Source organism: Mustela nigripes, chromosome 12, assembly GCF_022355385.1.
Source record: "Mustela nigripes isolate SB6536 chromosome 12, MUSNIG.SB6536, whole genome shotgun sequence".
NCBI classification, from domain to species: domain Eukaryota; kingdom Metazoa; phylum Chordata; class Mammalia; order Carnivora; family Mustelidae; genus Mustela; species Mustela nigripes.
In genome coordinates this window covers 64146943-64164024 of record NC_081568.1, presented here as the reverse complement: position 1 = coordinate 64164024, position 17082 = coordinate 64146943, and the positions used below count along the sequence as shown (strand labels likewise).

The 17082-nt window shown below is 56.1% G+C and overlaps 2 protein-coding genes across 3 annotated transcripts; both read right to left on the bottom strand.

The window, feature by feature from the left end:
* Positions 1-352: 352 nt before the first annotated feature.
* On the bottom strand, positions 353-9262 carry TSPAN17 (tetraspanin 17). 2 transcript variants are annotated; one of them, XM_059417424.1, is made up of 10 exons: positions 8971-9262; positions 6989-7141; positions 6035-6085; positions 5799-5945; positions 4848-5018; positions 4118-4243; positions 3449-3496; positions 2690-2806; positions 2547-2608; positions 353-1988 (listed from the first exon to the last, which is right to left on the bottom strand). In XM_059417424.1, the coding sequence occupies exons 1-10, from the start codon at positions 9055-9057 to the stop codon at positions 1952-1954; spliced, it is 999 nt and encodes a 332-aa protein (XP_059273407.1). In that variant the 5' UTR covers positions 9058-9262; the 3' UTR covers positions 353-1951. The 2 variants fall into 2 exon arrangements, with proteins under 2 accessions (XP_059273407.1, XP_059273408.1); XM_059417425.1 differs by lacking the exon at positions 6989-7141 and having other exon boundaries at positions 8971-9257.
* A 1657-nt stretch (positions 9263-10919) lies between these two features.
* On the bottom strand, positions 10920-14103 carry EIF4E1B (eukaryotic translation initiation factor 4E family member 1B). The gene is made up of 7 exons (XM_059416338.1): positions 14080-14103; positions 13794-13990; positions 13381-13476; positions 12570-12633; positions 11674-11787; positions 11384-11523; positions 10920-11034 (listed from the first exon to the last, which is right to left on the bottom strand). Exons 1-7 carry the CDS (start codon positions 14101-14103, stop codon positions 10920-10922), a joined length of 750 nt encoding a protein of 249 aa, XP_059272321.1.
* Positions 14104-17082: the final 2979 nt, after the last annotated feature.

The window sequence follows — 17082 nt, the reverse complement described above, 5'->3', positions numbered from 1 at the left end:
CCCTTTTTGTGTCTCCTGCACAGGGGCGAGGAGCTTGACCTTTCCCCCGCTCCACACACCTAAGCAGGCAGTCGGACATCTGGGCTGAGACATATTCCTGCCCCTCATGAGCTGACACTTCAAGTGTGCAGGTTCCACCTGGATGCTGCAGAAAGGCAGGACTGGTGCCTTGCAAGCCAGCAAGAGGGGTCAGATGGGGGCGGGGTGCGGCCCTCCAACTGTGTGCTCCAGGGAACCCATTCCCCCAGAGGGTTTCCTCACTGGGAAAAGACTCAGCCACCTCAGGAGGTGCTGTGAGGTTTGAGGTAAAGTGAAAGGCAGAAGCGTTTACAATCAGAAACCACAAGACACGTGCACAATATCATGAGCCCCATTTATTGTAGCATGTAGAGCCCACCCATAGCCTATGTGTCCCAGAGACCCCAGGACACCGCCCAGCCCACACCTGGGAGCCATGATGGGTGCTGGCCCACAACCCGCCCACCTGCAGCAGCTCCCAGCATTCCTGAACCGCAGACTCACCAGGGCCCCCATGGGGCACTGTCCCTGAGGGACCTATGGTGGGGGGGTGCCAAAGATGGCCCCCACACCTTTTGACTATCAGGGTTTAAGAGGTTTTTCTCATTAGCTGCAAACAACTTAAAACTCGGGATAGTTCACATGAAAAATCTAGCTTCTTGGCTTCCCCAGACTTCTCCCATTAGACAGACCTACCTACATTCTCGCTGTACAGCCATTAGCTCCAACGGAAGGACAGATACCAATTTCAGGTGGGAATCTGTGGTTTGCCACAGTCCCCACCACCCCTTGATGTCACTCAAGGCCAGTTGCCCTTAGCGACTCAGACTCAATCATGCAAGTATTTCTCAGCACAAAGCAATGTCTCTCTATGTCCCATCTCCAGGAATAGTGGGAAAAATTAAAGTCCCAAAGGCCTCACAACTCAAAGGCCTACTTTATTTTTATAACCCACCTGGCCCTGAGGGCATCTAAGTTAAGAGACTGGGCACTAGGCCAAACCTCTCCTTTGATTCACAAATACTCCACACATACCGCTTTGTGCATATCTGAGAACAGCAGCCAGGCTTCCCCAATCTGAGCCACTCTGCTCCTTTAGAAGCTTGTAAATTCCCTGAAACCCAAAGAACTAGTAAGCAGGGTGGACACACCAGGCACAGGGCTGTACTGGGTGGGGTTGTCCTAGGAAAGCCAGACCCAGGTAATGCTGTGTGGGCACGCCCTCTAGTGGTCAGGAGGCAACTCTACAGGCCACTGGGAAGATTTTGAACTGAATTCCAAGCGAGGCTAGGAGTCCTACCATCGGTGGCCCTCAAACAGGGCTCTCCCCATCCCCATGGATGACAAGCTCAGGCTTCCAGCTATGTCCTGTCCAAAACCTTCCTGATCTCCATCCCACCCTCTGGCCACTCTCCTGGGCACGGTGGCACCCATCTTGGCCCCCAGGAGGGCCAGACCCTTCCCAGGCTGCGGCCTCTTCGGGGCAGGCTCCAGCCTCCCCAATTCTTCACCATCCAGGCTTCGATCCAGGCTTGGCCCACAGCAGCCTTGCAGCATTTGCAGGGGAAAAACTTGCAGAAGTGGAGGAGGCCAACTCCCGGCCTCCAGGGTCAGGCAGGCAGGACACTTGGGTGAGAAGAACAAGCCAGGTGGGTCCCTCAGAGAACAGGAAGCGCACGTCCCAGGAGACGAAGCTATAGAAGAGCTGCTGTGGCCAGATGGCCATTCTTCACAAGATGCTGGGGATCTGGACTTTTACATGAAATATGCCAAGTTTTAAAGGTTGGCTCATCGTATGTACTACCCAGGCCAAGAAAACATGTTGGCAGGGTGGGTCCGGGTTGGGGCCCCAGGCGGACGGCACGGCTGAGGCCCTGCGGCCCATGGAACCTCTGAGATGGTGGGCGTAAGCCAGTGGTTTTCAAGGTTTTGTTTATTTGAGTAGTTTGTAGCCATCATCATGTTTGATCCTGAGAGGCAAACAAAGGAGAAAAAATTCTTGGACCCATTCTAAAGTCTGACACATTGAGGCCAAAGGGGGCTTCTGGCAGGGTCAAGGTCCCAGCTAGTAGAGAAGACAGCTCTGAAGCTGAGTGAGGCTGTGTCCCAGGCAACAGCCCGCCAAGCCTGCCCTAATAGCCAAGCACAAAGCAGTGTGTCCCAGCCTGGGCAGGGACAGGGCAGGCCCCTCCCACCCCACCCAGCCAGCACCCTCTTAGCTGCTTAGCTGTGCCATTCCTAGTTTCCTGGAGAGCCCGCCACCCCACGGCAGCCAAGATGGTGCTCCCTGTGCACATTCACAGACACACCCACCCTCCATGCACACAGCTCTAGGACAGGCAGCATGAGCAGAGGCACACAGCTGTCCCCATGGACGTACAGCGCACCCACACTCAAGCCCCTTGGACCCCTTGGTCGGGTCCAAGCAGAAACACCTGCAGCCTTGCCCATCATGGGTACGGTGGCAGGGGAAGTGGGGGTCCCTGGGTAGGCCAGGCAGGTAGCCATGGCCAGTGTGGCAGCCTCACCAGTTGGCCTTCACTGCCTTGATGTCACTCACAAGGTTCTGGGCCAGGCAGATACCAAAGATCTGTAGGGACAAAGGGGCAAAGTGAGGGAAGGTCTGCTGGCAGGGCAGGGGTGTAGGGGGCATGCTGGGCTGAGGCAGTACCTGGAGGAGAGCGATGCCCACAAAGACCCCAGCCACAACGATCAGGTTGTCCTGCAGCCACTTCTCAAACTGGCCCACACAGCCTTTGGTGTGTATGGAGCCCTGCTGCTCCAGCTCCTGGGGACAAACAGGCAAGGGGCTTGGCCCACCCACTCCCACAGGCCTCCTCTCAGTCCAGCTTGCTAGGCTCATCCCTGCCCCAGGGCCTGACATCTTAGCACCTGCTGCCTAGATGGAGCTCTACCACAGGGCCTTTGCATGACAGGCTCCTGCCAGTCATCAGGGTCTCAGAACGGATGTCCCCTCCTCCAAGAGGCCTTCCCTGACCACCCAGCCCCAATCCTATCACCTCCCTTACTTTATATTCTTCCAAGTTCTTGGTTGAAAATGTCACATTACTGTTCATGTGTGTTTATTTGGGAGCTCACTGTCTTTCTCCCTCTACTGGAGTGGGAGCTCCTTGAGAGCTGGGGCTCTGTCTGCCTATCTCCTAAGTGGGAATTCCCAGCATCCAGGGCTGCCAAGTGTGAGCACCAATGCGTGCTTGACAAAGAACTGAAATGAGCAAACACTGATGTGTCTGTGCCCACCAGTCCACTGTCCCCATGACTGGCAGTACCAAGCCCAAGGTGCCTGGATGGTTCCTAGGACTTAGCAGCCCTGCCCCCAACCACAGAATCCCTGAGGCCTTTCAGAGGAGCCTATGAGAGGCTAACCTTCCCTTCTCAGTGCCCCCAATTCTGTCCCCAACCCTCTCACCAGTTTGAGCCGGACATCATAGCCACACTGGGTGTTGAGGACATCTTCCTGAGAAAAAAAACAGGCCAATGAGTGACTTGGTGAGGGGGTACCCCACAGGGGCGCAAGGCGCCCAGCGCTGCAACGGTTCCTGCTTCTCAGGGGAAGGAGATGGAACCACGGACTCTGTCCATGCCCTGCACTGCTACATGAGGCTCACTGAGGCCCACGCACCTCTTTCCCTGGTGCCAGAACAATGTCAGCCTGAGCTGCCTCCTATTTAGAACTCCTGTCTGCTCATGTATTGTAAGAATGGGAAGAGTCCTGGCCCTCAGTGTTCCAGGTGAACTATGATGGGAGAGATGTCCCTGGGAGAAGTTTCTGCTCTGAAGAAAGCCATAAAAGGGTCAGAATCCCTATGCCCTGCCACTCCAGAATGGTGGCCCAGTGGTGTGGCAGCTGGCTCACCACCATTGAAAAGACAGGTTTGGCTGAAGGGTGTAGCCCCTCCCCCAGCAGGCCTCACTGCTGCCCACTGACACAAAGTCTACTTTGTGTCTACTAGGAGGACTTCCCCCAGCACCCGAGGCCCCCAGAGCGGGCCAAGCCCAGCCAGCCCTGTGGGGGATTTTTCCCCACGTGGCCCGTGCACTGCGATGTCCCCGCCCATCCCCACCAGGCCCCACTCACCGCAGGGTCCCTGACACAGCAGGAGAAGGGCACCCCGCAGCGCTCTCGGCTCGGGTTTAAGTCAGTGCAGTTGAAATAGATATTGAGGTTCCAGTCATTAGGCCCTCGGGCTCCGCAGCAAGACCACTAAGGAGCGAGAGGAGAGCCACAGGTGAGCCAGGCCCACACCAGGAGCCCCATCTGGCTGGGAGCCTGGGCTGCTGGAGACAGCATAGGGCCAGGCTGTGATGGGGGTCAGGAGGCCACTAGGCAGGGGGCTTCTGTGGAGAGGGGAGGTCTTGAACTCGAACACATTCAGAGGCCAAACAAAGAACATAAACAAGAGAAGAGGGCCGACGGGTATAAAGATACAGAATGGCAGAGACGGTGGCAAACAGAGAGCCCCTGTACCAGCAAAGTGGACAGCAACATTGTAACCCCGGCCAACACGAGCAGTCCAGAGTTTCTTAGAAGGGGAAATCTGTATTTTTCTATCAAATTTCTTCCTTTAAATGTGTTGTAAACCCTGGCCTAGGAGCTGCCAGGTTGGAGCCTCCGGCTTCTGTACCCCAACACCGTGTTCCCACAGAACTAGGCACATCGAGGACCTACAAGGATCACAGAAGCTGGCTTCACCTCAGACAAGGGGTCTGGCCCTTTCCCCTGGGGCGTGAACACAGGAAGCTTGCTCTCTCCCACATCTGCCCAGCAGCGGACTCCCGTAGGTGGAGCCCGCTGGCGCAGGACTCACATATTCCTGAGCAAAGTCAATGAGGTTCTGGAGGTCAATGTCATCCCGATAGGCCTTGACGTTGTTGTTAATGAAGAAATTGAGCTGGTCTCGAATCCAGTCCTTGAATACGAAGGCCAGGATCCCTGTTGCCAGCTCCAGGAAGAAGATGAGGCCAAGGAACACTGAGAACTGGGGTGGGGGACACACAGACGGTTGGCGTCAGAGATGCAGCGCCTTGGGGGGAGCATGTGGCGGAGTTCCCCCCCACCCCGCACCACCACCCCAAGACAGCCGAGAGAGTCCCCACCTTCTCTCTTATTAGTATTGTTTTATGATGGCAAATGACATCACGGCTCTGACCTACCCACTCATTCTGCTTCCGCAGGTAATCACCCTGGTGTCTTTGAGAAACCACGCCCCCACGTACACATTCAGCTCCTCAGGCCCAGCCATCTCCACCTCCTTTCCCATTCCTGATAGAGGACTGGGCATGCGCCGGAAGCCCACCAATCAGAGCACTACCTCTCCCGGGGCCACAGGGATTGATCCAGAAATAGCCGATCTGCCCACTGGTTGGGAAGAGAGCGCCTCAGCCTCGAGTGGGAGCCCCCACCCATTCGTGGGAATCCTTCCGTCCCACGGGGAATGGAGCCTACTGGAAGGACACACTAGAGAAACAGAGAGACCAGGCCAAGTGACACTGTGATGGCCCCTGGATCCAAATGTGTGGTCACCCAGCATACCCCTGGCCTTTCCTTGGTGAGCCCATAAATACCCTTTTATGCTTGGGACACAGGGTTTCAGGCATAACAGAAAGGATCCTATAATTACAGATAATACAATTCTGATTATTTTTTGTTATAATAACACAACAGTAATAAAATGGCCATTATTAAGTATGAACTATATGAAGAAGTCAGTGGGAGGAGGTTGGGATCCCCAGCGGATCTAGGTGGGGGGTACACTCACAAACTTGAGCAGGAAAGTGTTCTCCCGGAGGGCCCCGATGCAGCCAGCAAAGCCCAGCACCGACATGACGCCTCCAACCACTACAAACAGCCACACAGGGTCGAGGCCTCCCAGATCGGTCAGCGCAGAGATGTTGGAGAGAACACCCTGTGCCAGGGGAGCAGAGGCAAGTAGTCGGGCTGATGGTTCCATCGTCTCAACCTAGGGCAGCCCCATACCCGGCTCCACTGCCTTACCTTCTCACCCCAGGCCCACAGGCCGATGGCCAGGAACAGGGCTCCCAGCACCTGCAGAAGCAGCAGCAAAGAGTTAAGCATTGGAGTGTCAGCATCCTTCCCCACCCCCAGGAGAGTCCCTCACTGTCTAGTAGTAGGGGTCTTGGGAAAGGGGAGGGGTAAGGGAACTGGACTATAAATGGGGTCCCGGGTCCTTTCTACCTCCCCAAGAACACATTTCAGTCCTCACCCTAGCGCTTTCTGGAACTCAGCACTGCGGCAGAGGGTGGCCGGGACACTCCTGCCAAGCAGCAGCAACAGTGATGTGCTGAGCCTCTCCTCCCACCAAGCCTGTTCTAGCTTCCGGGCTGCTAGCCTCCTTCCAGCCTCCTCCCAATCTGGCCATCCTGCTGCCCGGCAACTCTGTGAAGGCCGCCCTGCTCTGCTCTGTTTTCAACCCTCACAAGCAAAGACCCGTGAATGACAAGGAATCCTGATGTGAGCAGGATCCAGCGGAGGGACCCCCATCTGGCAGAGGCTATGACCTTGGAAACATTTGGCCACAGTTCTGCCTGGACCTTCTAAGCACCACCCACCATCCTGCCTCAGGTCCTTACTGTGCAGAGTCCTGGATGTCCAGGCCATATGCTTGAGCCTGAGCAGGTCCCCAGATATCCAGTCTCACATGGAGAGTGGCCCTTCTGCCCCAGCACAAGGCCATGACCCCGCCTCTTCACACCTTCCCCACCCCCCCACTTTCCCAGGCTCCTTCCCCTTCCCCCACCAATTCCAGTCCATTCCACCATGACCACCCACTTTTAATGCTTTCCTCTCTCTGAAGACTCTTCTCGCTGCAGTACTCTTCTCGAAAAATGTCTTTCCTTCCCTCCCCCCACACTAGATCTGGGATGTGAAACCAAACATCACTGCTCCCACCTCATCCCACGGCATGGCCTTGCGCTAGGGCACACCTGCCTGAGGCAAACACCTCCGTGTTCCAGGCTCGGTTCCATGTGTGGGAACTACATCAGCAAACAGGACAAAAGAGCTCTCTGCCCTCAAGGAGTTTACACTCCAGTGGGGAAAATCCACAGTGAGCAAACAACGAATTACAGATACCAATGGATCCTTTAAAGAAAAGCAAACAGTAATGTGGTGAGGAGTGACTGGGGGTGGTGGAGGTGTGCTTTCGTTAGGGAAAATGGGGACATTTTAGCTGAGCTCTGAATGATGAAGAAGTGTATCAAGGAGAAGAAAATTTCAGGTGGAGGGACTGCTGGAAGCCCAGGGGTAAGATGCAGTGTGGCGGTGCAAGGGACAGACTGAAGGGCAGCAGGGCCAGACCCCAGAGGGGACTAGAGATTGCTGGAGGAATCTGGACTATATTAATCGCTGAAAGGTTCTTAACAGCGTGACACCAGGGTCCATGTTCCATTAGAACAAACAAAAATCTCTGGCACCTCCCTCCGGCCACCTGGACCCAAACCTGAAACCTTCTCGTGGCTTCCCTAAGGGGCCTAGTCCTGTCAATTCAGCCTCATAACTTCCCCTGGAGACTTCCTCACTTCCCACTCCCCACCCCCCCCAGCTTCCCCCCAGCCCTCCTCCCTGGTCTCCCAACTTCCAGGCCCTCTGTATGTCCCCCCTCCCCCCAAAGAAGGCAGACAGATCTGCCTCCAATACAAAAGCCAAAACAGACCCATCACCTAGCAATGAAGCCCTCACTGCTTTACACTGTACTCAACGTGAAACTCTAACACCGTCCCAGACCTGGGGCCTTTCCTGCTCTGGCTCCCCAACCGCACTCCCCTGCAAAAGTGGGTGTGCCTGGAACAATCCTGGGCTTCTCTCACCTGTCCCCCTTGGCATCCGGGGACTCACTCTTCTCCATGCTCTGCCTTACCCCACCCACTGCCCCCGGTTTGTACCTTGGCTCTACACTTAACTAGCCTTGTGACTCTCCGTTAAACGACTTAACCTGTCTGTGCCTATTCCCTCATCCATAAAATGTAGATAATAAATAACAAAGTAGCTGTGTGAATACAAGTTAGAATTCATTTAATCTGCCTAAAACCCCAAGGGGCAGGCTTTAGTATCACCCCTCCCAGGTAAGAAGGCCAGAGTCTTGCTGAACAAAACTGAATGGGCCTGGCATTTTGACTGAAGGCAGCAGGAACAGAGACTGTAGAGGCAGCAAGGAGCCATAGAGCTGGGATGCGGGAGGGAGAAGGGAAAGATGACTTGGCAGAGCCCTGGGGCAGGTGCTACTCTGGGAGGGCTCCACTAGCAGCTCCCTTTTCTGGCAGGGGCAGCACCGCCCCAAAGGCTCGGTTTTGTCAGCTGCGGAATGTTGAATTCTGTTCCTCCAGGGTCAGCTCCGGACGTCTCAACAGGGGAGATCTCCTGTCCCCAGCAGAGTAAACTAGAGCTACTGGCCCTGCCAGCCCGCAAGCTCTCAGTATGGAGCAGGCTGACCTACCCGCCACCCTCCCATCCGCCTTGCAGGAGCTTAAGGCTAGACGAGGGGATCCGGCCCTTCCTTCACTGAGACACTCCTCCCTGTGGACGAAACCAAGGCGCGGAGCTCAGCGCACAACCACACTCTACACTCCAGGGTAGTAAAGGAGCTGGGCAGGAGACAGGTCCGTGGGACCTTCAAGGAAACACCTCCCCTTTTTCCACCAGGGCTAGAGAAGATACAGGGAGACTCCACCTCCATACCCTACCCCCGCGGCGCCTGGGGCCCCGCCTCCAGCAATCCGGGCCTCCCCGGGGTTCCCTGGGGTGGTCCTGAGAGTGGGCGTGAAGGAGGGTGTGGGAAGAAGGTGGGGGGGGGGGTGACGGTCCCCAGCCCTTAAGGCAGGGAGTGGTCCCTCCACCATCACCACCAAGTAGGGAACTGAACCTCCTTCTCCCGCCACCCACAACACGGGGCCCGGAACCCACCCCGCTCTCACCCAGAAAACAATGTTGAAGCCAAACAGGAAGTATTTCCCGCAGCAGCCGACCTCGGGTTCCTGGAAGTGCTGGTGTTTGCCCGGCATGGTGAGCAGCCGCCCGCCGGCCCGGGAACCGGAACCGGAGCCGGGGCCGAGATCGGCCCTCCACGGGCCGCCCTGGGCTGGAGCCGCCCGGGGCCTAGCCCGGCGGCTGCGGCTTCATGCCCAGGGCCACACAGAGCTCCGATCCGGCCCCGCCCGCCCCGCAGGGACCGCCCCCGGCGACCCGCTCGCCCTGCTCTCCCCGCCCACACAGTCTCGTCGGAACCCCGCAGCCTCTAGGCCTGACTCCGCCCCTGCCCTGCTCCGTCCCCTCCGAGCCCCGCCCCCAGGCAGGCTCCGCCCCCTACTCGGAGCCCCGCCTCCAAGCCTGACCCACTCCGAGTGCTGGCAGCTGCGTAGAGCTCCCCAGCGTCCTGCGGACCTGCTTGCAAAGCCTGATGATGGCCCTGCAAGTCGCAGTCACGAAGCACCCCCAGTCACTCCTACCCTACAAGGCTCAGTACCAGAGCCACCCCAGTCCCCAACCTTGTTGTCGGAGTCCAGTCCAAGAGAGGAGTAACTGCTGCTCTAATGAGCAGATGGGGACGGTGATACGGTGTTTTTAAAACACGTGCCGTCCGCTTTATTACAGTGCAGTCGAATCAGATGCGCTTTTCACTCAATGGAAATTCATCTCGACCTCTCCTGGCTCAGACTCAGGCCAGAGGACAGTTGGGTCTTGTGAAGGCCGCGCCTGCTGCTCCCTGACACTCTGGCATTGCCAGGGGCATATATATACCCGACTCCTGGTCTCTAACCCCTCAAACATGGAAACCTGTCCCTCACTCTTCCCATCTTCCCTCCCTCTCCCCGTACTCGCTTGAACCTGATTGGGCCCCGGGGGTCTCACATGAGCCTCCTTAAGGCCGGACAGGTGATTATGGTTTGCGGGGGGCCCAAATCTTACTCCATTTTAGAACTCTCGAAAATAATTCTAATTTTATTCAAAAGTGTTTATTTAGAACAGGAACAGAAAAAGGGCTTAAACTCCATCACCTTTCAGCTAATCCACCTCAAGCAGAACCATGAGGGGACCTAACCACCGTTGTCCTCCATTCCTGGGCGAGGACCTCGTCTGCCTACCCACCTCTGCAGCCTGGCCCTGAGGCAGACAAGGCCCAGACACCCCGGACACAGCTGAGGACAGGGCAAGAGGGCACACTTGTCTCTCTGTGAGATAGAGGCTTGGAGGCAGAACCCCACTAACACTTGTGACCTCCCATATAGCCCTGCTCCAGGGACCCACCCACATCTGGTCAAGGGAAGGCGCAACATACAGTACAAATCTCATGAGAAGGCAAACACATAAAAAGGCTTGAAGTAGAGTGATTACAAAGACGAGAGCCCAACCCCAGGCCCTGTTCTTGAGCCCCAGCTCTCAGTGTCTGGGGCCTTGGGCCCTCTCCCCCAAAACAGAAGATTCACCCTCAGGCCACCCAGCCCTTTTCCCAGGAGTACCCAAAGTAAGTGCTGGACTGTAGGATTCTCTTGTCATCTTTCCACCCTCAGTTGAGCGCTGCTTCCCCCAGTGACTCACCCCAACCCACCCTCTGATGAAACAAAAACACCCATGGCTTTCCTCCACCTTTCCTGCGTCCTCAGGCTGGCTCCCTGACCACAGAGCTGTCCCCTAGGCCTGAGCCCCAACTCAGGCCTAGGGACATGCTCCTATTCACTCCAGGACATGGGAGTTCAAAGAATGATCATATTCACTCCAGGACATGGGAAAACCCAGTTGTCTACCTCCCAGTCTTGGCCAGCATCAGCACTGTAGCCCAGCAACACTTACACACACACACACACAGAGCGAGAGAGCAGGGAAGCTCAGGGACAGTTGAATGGAGAGGAGGGGAATGGAGGTCTCATCACACCACAAACTTATTCTTAGTTAGGGAGTTGCTCTTGGTGGCTGTGTCTGCGTGGGCTTGATACCCAATGACGATCTTTGTGGAGAGGCCCAGACGCTCTTTGTAGACCTGCCTGGATGATGCGTAGAAGAGAAAATGAGACAGAGTCACCAGCGAGCGGGTCGTGGAGATAACCTGGGACCCCGGGTCCTCTGCCCAGAGCTCCCACCCTGGTTCCAGTCACCCTTACTCTCTCTGCATCTTACCTACGTGGAAACCCCAGATAGCACTCTTTAATGCAAAAGAAGAGTCCTGTTAGAAATAGCTTGAAATATGGATTCCAAACCCCCATAACAGGTAGGTAAGGAAGGAGGAGAGGACACAGAAAGTTCCAGAGGTCTCCCTCACAGGCCAAGCCACCACCCATCACATACACTCACCTTCTCCCCTGGAACAGACCCTGTGCCAGAGCTACCCCTCACCCAATGTGCAGCACGCCCGCCTGGTTCTCTGCCTCCCTCGTCCACACGGCGATCTTGTCCCCCTTGGTTCGGATGTTGATGACAGCCCCACACACCTCCCGGCTGTGCTCCTCGAAGCTCTCCCCTATCAGGCACAGCAGCTGGGGCCCAAAAGGGAGGATGGTGAGACCTCTACCTGAGTCACAGGGAGTGCTCCCACTATCCTGGAGACCACTGACACCACATCAGCCCAGCCTCTTCTAGTGGGGGACACTCCCCAGCCCTCCCTCCATCTCCCCATGGCCACTCACAGTCTCCAGCCACAGGCGGTCCAGCTCGCTGTGGCGCTGCTGCTTGGCGAGACTGACCAGCCAGCGGCCACCCCTCTTATTCCTGCTGTCCTCCCACATGGGCTCAATGCCATCCTAAGAGGTGGGATAATCAGTCAATAGCCTCCCTTTGGTCAAAGGGAAAGATGGGCCCAACCACCTTCCCAGGCCCTGCTCTGGCCCCTAAATCAGCCTCCATAGGCGAGGGTCCCTTTTGCCTCCAATTCCTGTGAACAAGCAGGTTCCACCACCAGCCACTCAGCCCCCCAGACCCTCCTATGGGCTCCCCAGGCCGCTGATACTCGACACTTGTCACCTTTTACAACCTTGTAGATATACATATATGTTTGTCTCCTTTACCAAACTGAGTTCCTTGAGGCCAGGGTTCAAATGCCGGGGGCAGGGGGTATTAAGGAAGCCTCAGGGGCCACCGTAGTATGTACATAAATCATCTGGGGAGGTCTTTAAACACGGAGGGGAGGGTCCCACCATGCACACCTGCTGGGTCAAGACCTCCAGAGATGAACACTGATGAGGGCTTGGATATTGATGCAGAGTGTTCCCAGACAATTTTGAGGCATGGCCCTAGTTAAGGAGCCGGGCCAGAAACCTGGGCTTCTTCCAAATTCCCCCTTATCCCCCATCCCCTTTCGGACACTTCAAGGTCCTACAAGGCACAGCTCTAGCCTGACACGCTGCCCAAGCTTCTGTATAGCATTTCCTTGGACTAGAAGTCACATCTCAGCTAAGGAAGGCTGTCTGTGGCCACCCCCATCCCCAAACCCTCCACGAGGGAGGAAGGCAGCAGAAGCTGAGAAGGATCAGCCCTCTTGGGGCCTGAAGGGTCCCCAAGTGGGGAAGGGAGAGGCAGAGCTTACCTTGAACAGGGCGTAGTCACAGCCGGAAGAGAGCTTACTGGCCAGTTGGATGTGACTGTACATTCTGGAGAGAACCCCCACCCCACCCCACCCCCAGGCTGAAAGTCCAGACTTTTTACGGCCTGGTTCCAACTTGCCTTGTCCCCCACAACTTCTCACCAGAATCCACTACTTTCCATCCACTCTTCAGGCCTCCAAGACTTTGCTCACACCCTCCCATCCCCTGCCTGGAATCCCATCTCTACTTACCCAGACCCTCAAATGCCACCTTCTCCCTGGAGCCTTCCCTAATCATCCAACTACCTGGGGAGGCTTTTAGAGCTCCCAGGGCTGGGTGGGAGAGGGGGAACAGGCACCCCTCCCCAGCTGAGCCCCAGACTCTCACCTGCCCCTCAGGTTTGTGTCACACCTTTCAGATTCCTTCCCTTGATCACCCACGGTCAGACCAGATGGTCAGAAGCAACCGGGCAGCCTAATCCTTCCTTTGTGGCTGAGACAAAGCTCAGAGAGGGAAAAGAACCTCCCCAGAGCCGCAAAGCCTTGGAGCTGCAGAGTCTGGGGCAACTCCTGGCTTCTCCCACCTCGTAGCCTCTCTCCCGAAGCCCCGAGAAGGTTTCAGGGGGGGGCCATGTCCCAGCCGCCAGGGTCCCCACCCCCAAGCGGAACCCACCAAGCCCCAGCCCTCAGCAAATTTCGAGAGGTCCCAGGGAGAGCTGGGAGGAAAGAGCTCCGTGGAGGGGTGGGGCCTGGGAAGGATCGCCCTCTCACAATCCTCTGGCTCTGGCCTCCCCAGCCAGGAGCAGACACTCACGCCCAGAAGTCCTCCACAGTGTCAAACTTGGTGACCAGATGCAGGTTGTCCTGCCAGGCTCGGCTGCGGTCATTCTTGAAGAACCACAGCGCCCACCTGTGGGGAGGGGAGGCCAGGAGGAAGCAGAGAGCCAGCCCTCTTGGGCCCATCACCAGCAGCACCTGTGCTGGCGGGGAAGTCATGCTCCTTCAGGGACAAATGATGAGATGGGATTTGGGCACAGGACACCCCCCTCCCAACCCCGCCACGGTGAAAGGCTGGGCAGGATGGGGGAATTTAACACAGAATCTTAGTTGGGTTAAGGCCAGAAGGGCCAATAGGGCCCAAGCCTTATGCCCACTCTGACCTTTCTTGGATGAGGAACCGGGGCTAAGAGAGGAAGGTCTAGTTCAAGGCCACAAGACCTGCCTTACCTGTTCAGCAGTGGGTGTAACTCCAACTTGACCCCCTGGGGGCCCCCATCCTGGGCCTTCCTCCTCTGGGACAGCAGGGCCCCGGAGGGATTCAGAGCCCCCTCTGCCATCAAGACCGGCCCTGCTGCCCCCTCTTTCTCTTCCTTTTTCTCCTCCTTCTCCCCGCACTTTCGGATTCCACCCTCAGCCTCTCTGGCCTGACCGAAGAAAGAAATCAGGGTGAGCAGCAAGCCCCGCCCCCCCCATCCCCGTCCCTGCTGCATGAGGGGCCGGGAGCTGGACTTACAGGGCTGGTGGCGGTGGCGGCCATAAGGCAACCTGAGCTTCATTGCAGTTGGCCCCCAGCTGCCGGCTTTTAACCCACCAGCGCTGCCCCACCCCTCCCCCAGAGCACGGGATGGGGAGGAGCCGGAGTAGTGTGGCTGGCGCTCAGAGGGGAAAGGGCTTGCACTATGCGTTTCATCAGCAAGCATTTAGTGAGCACCTTTGCATGCAGGCAGGTGGGAGGGGGACAGGTGTGACCAGACAAACCCAGCCACCGCACACATGGCCATGGGCTGGCTGGGTCACAGAAGGTAAGGGTCAGTATTAGGGATCTGCCCTTTGTGCAATCACAACCCCTGGAGCATGGGCCTACAATGGGCGCAGTAGGGAGGGGGTGGGGTGGGAGAAGGAAAAGCTCTGGCTCTGGCTACCCTTCCCCTTCCTTCCCAACAACACTCTTTTCTGCAGGAGCTGAGGGCTCCCCAAATTTCTCACCCTCCTCTTGGCTACTTCTAGGGTCTGAGATCTATAAAGAGACTAGTCTCCTCCGCCTACACCCAGGGAAGCCCTTGACCACCTGGAGGCTGACAGTCAATCTGTCTCCAACCCACATGCCCTAAAAACTCCAGGTACCGGCCAGGCATGGGACTGGATGCCGGGAAGCACTGAGGGGTCAAAACTGAGTACTCCTGTGCTCTGCTCTATCAGGGGAAGCCAGAGAGCAGGGACTCTCACAAACACCTGTATAGTCACAGATTCAGACCTCGGAAGGAAGGGAGTTCGCAGATGGAGAAAGATAAGTACATGACCTGAACTGGGGGCTTTCGAGTGGCAGTTCTCCAGTGCATGGATCAGAACCACCTGCAGGCCTTGTTAAACAGGCTGCTGGGCGCTGCCCTCAGAATCTGATAGAACTGGCATTTCTAACAAGCTCCCTGAGGTTGCTGGTCAAGAAGCCCATTTTGAGAACCACTAGCTTAGAGGCAGTTCATGGATGAGGTGATGTTGGCGTTGATACCTAAGGCATGAATAAGAGTTAACTAGGTGGGTGGAAAAGGGCATCTCAGAAACTGGGAGCAGCATGTGCAAAGGCCCAGGGGCAAAGGGAACATGGGGCACTGGAGGAAAAAAAAAAAAACACTGGTGTGGCTGATGCCCAAAGGAGGAAAGGCTGGTAGGTCTTGATCTTGGGAAAATGGAGAGCCACTGAGGACTTCAAGTGGATACAGATGGGCTGGGGAGGTAATCAGATGGGCTTTCCAGCAAGTTCTTTGGGCTTCTCTGCAAGAAACAGACTCTGTGGTATCGAGAGGAGGAGATCTATTCATTTGCTAATATAGTTGTCCAGGTGGCAGATCTGGTGACAGGGAAGGAGGAGAGAACATGACAGATGTCAGAAGTGTTTGGAAGGAAGACTGTCTAGCCTCTGGTGATGGATTGGCTCTGGAGAGGTGGGCCACAGTGTCCCAACTACCTGTTGCCACATCACAAGCCACCCCAACCTTAATGGCTTAAAACACCAACAGTCCTCTGTTTGGCTCACCAATCTACAGTTCAGGTTGTGCTCACTAGGGACAACTCAGCTTTGCTCCAAAGTGCTGTCAGTCAGAGTGGTGTATGGGCTGGGGCTAGAGTCATACGGTCCCTCCCTGGGACAGTTGATACCAGCAGTCAGCTGGACCTTCAGCTGGCAGTGTGGGCTGAGACAGCTCTATGTACCTCTCCATGTGGCTGCTTGGCCTCCTCACGGCATGGTGGCTAGGTTCCCAGAAGCAGCATCCCAAGAGACAGGAAGCAAGAGCTGCCAGCTTCTTAAGGCCTGGGCCCAAAACCTGGCACGGCATTGTGTCCGCTGTATTCTATTAGTGTCCCAGGGCCCACATTCAAAGACAGGGACATAATCCCACCCCCTGATTGGAAGAGTGTCCAAGAATTTTGGACAGAGGAAGCACTGGAGGAGGGCCAGGGTTGGGGAGAGATCATGAATCTATATTTGATGGAGAAAAAAGGAAAAAGGACCTTCCCTGAGTGCCAGGCTTGGTCTTAGATGCCTGAGAGTCCTGGCCCAGAGCCTGGCATAGAACGCCCCTGCCAGCCGCAGTGCCCCTTCCCACCTTCTTCCACACCTTCCTGCATGGGACAGCGTGTGGATTCTGGAGTTAGATCACTAAGGAAAGACCCTAGGAATAAACCTCTGACCTATGGGGTCCTGGTCCCTACTCAAAGCCCTCCCAAGTCTATCTATGGAGGACTTCTTTTTTTTTTTTTTAAAGATTTTATTTATTTATTTGAGAGAGAGACAGTGAGAGAGAGCATGAGCAAGGAGAAGGTCAGAGGGAGAAGCAGACTCCCCGTGGAGCTGGGAGCCCGATGCGGGACTCGATCCCGAGACTCCCGGATCATGACCTGAGCCAAAGGCAGTCGTCGTCCAACCAACTGAGCCACCCAGGCGTCACTCTGTGGAGGACTTCTGCACAGTGGGCTTCTGCACCCCAATCCTACCATACTATTCCGAAAATATCTTGAATCTGCCCATTCCTCTGACTCCCCACTGCCCCCACTCTAGGCAAGCCTGCCATCTCTGGCCTGGACCACTGCCCAGGTCTCTCCTAACACTCTCCTTACTTCTACTTCCTCCTCCTTACAGAACATTCTCCACTTGCCTCAGAGGGCTCGTTTAAAATAATCTGACCACTTAAGTCCTCTATTTAAAACCCTCCAGGACACCCAGATTGTGACCCAAAGTCCAGGTTGTGGGCCTGCAGGTTTCTGCATGATCGAGGCTCACAGTGCTCCAAGCACACCGAGCCTCCAACAGGCCAGACTGGCTCTTGCCTCAGGGCCTTTGCACTTGCCATTTGCTCTTTGCGGGACTGACTTCTTGTCCTTTTGGACTGGGCTCAAATGTTGCCTTCTCAAAGAGGGCCTCCCAGTGTAGCCCCTCCTAACACACCATGCATTTCCCTTATTTATTTTACTCATCTGCCTTCCTCTACTAGAACAGAAGAACCATTCACAGCTGTGC

What these genes read in the sequence shown, in the direction of transcription:
- TSPAN17 (XM_059417424.1), bottom strand. Translation starts at nt 9,057, where the DNA reads ATGCCGGGCAAACACCAGCACTTCCAGGAACCCGAGGTCGGCTGCTGC. An exon ending in ACACTTTCCTGCTCAAGTTT is followed by an intron (nt 5,019 to 5,798) that starts GTGAGTGTACCC and finishes CCCCCACCCCAG; the next exon opens with TTCTCAGTGTTCCTTGGCCT. An exon ending in TGGGCATCGCTCTCCTCCAG is followed by an intron (nt 2,609 to 2,689) that starts GTACTGCCTCAG and finishes TTGTCCCTACAG; the next exon opens with ATCTTTGGTATCTGCCTGGC.
- EIF4E1B (XM_059416338.1), bottom strand. Translation starts at nt 14,103, where the DNA reads ATGGCCGCCACCGCCACCAGCCCT. An exon ending in TTACACCCACTGCTGAACAG is followed by an intron (nt 13,477 to 13,793) that starts GTAAGGCAGGTC and finishes CCCTCCCCACAG; the next exon opens with GTGGGCGCTGTGGTTCTTCA. An exon ending in ACTGTGGAGGACTTCTGGGC is followed by an intron (nt 12,634 to 13,380) that starts GTGAGTGTCTGC and finishes GGTTCTCTCCAG; the next exon opens with AATGTACAGTCACATCCAAC.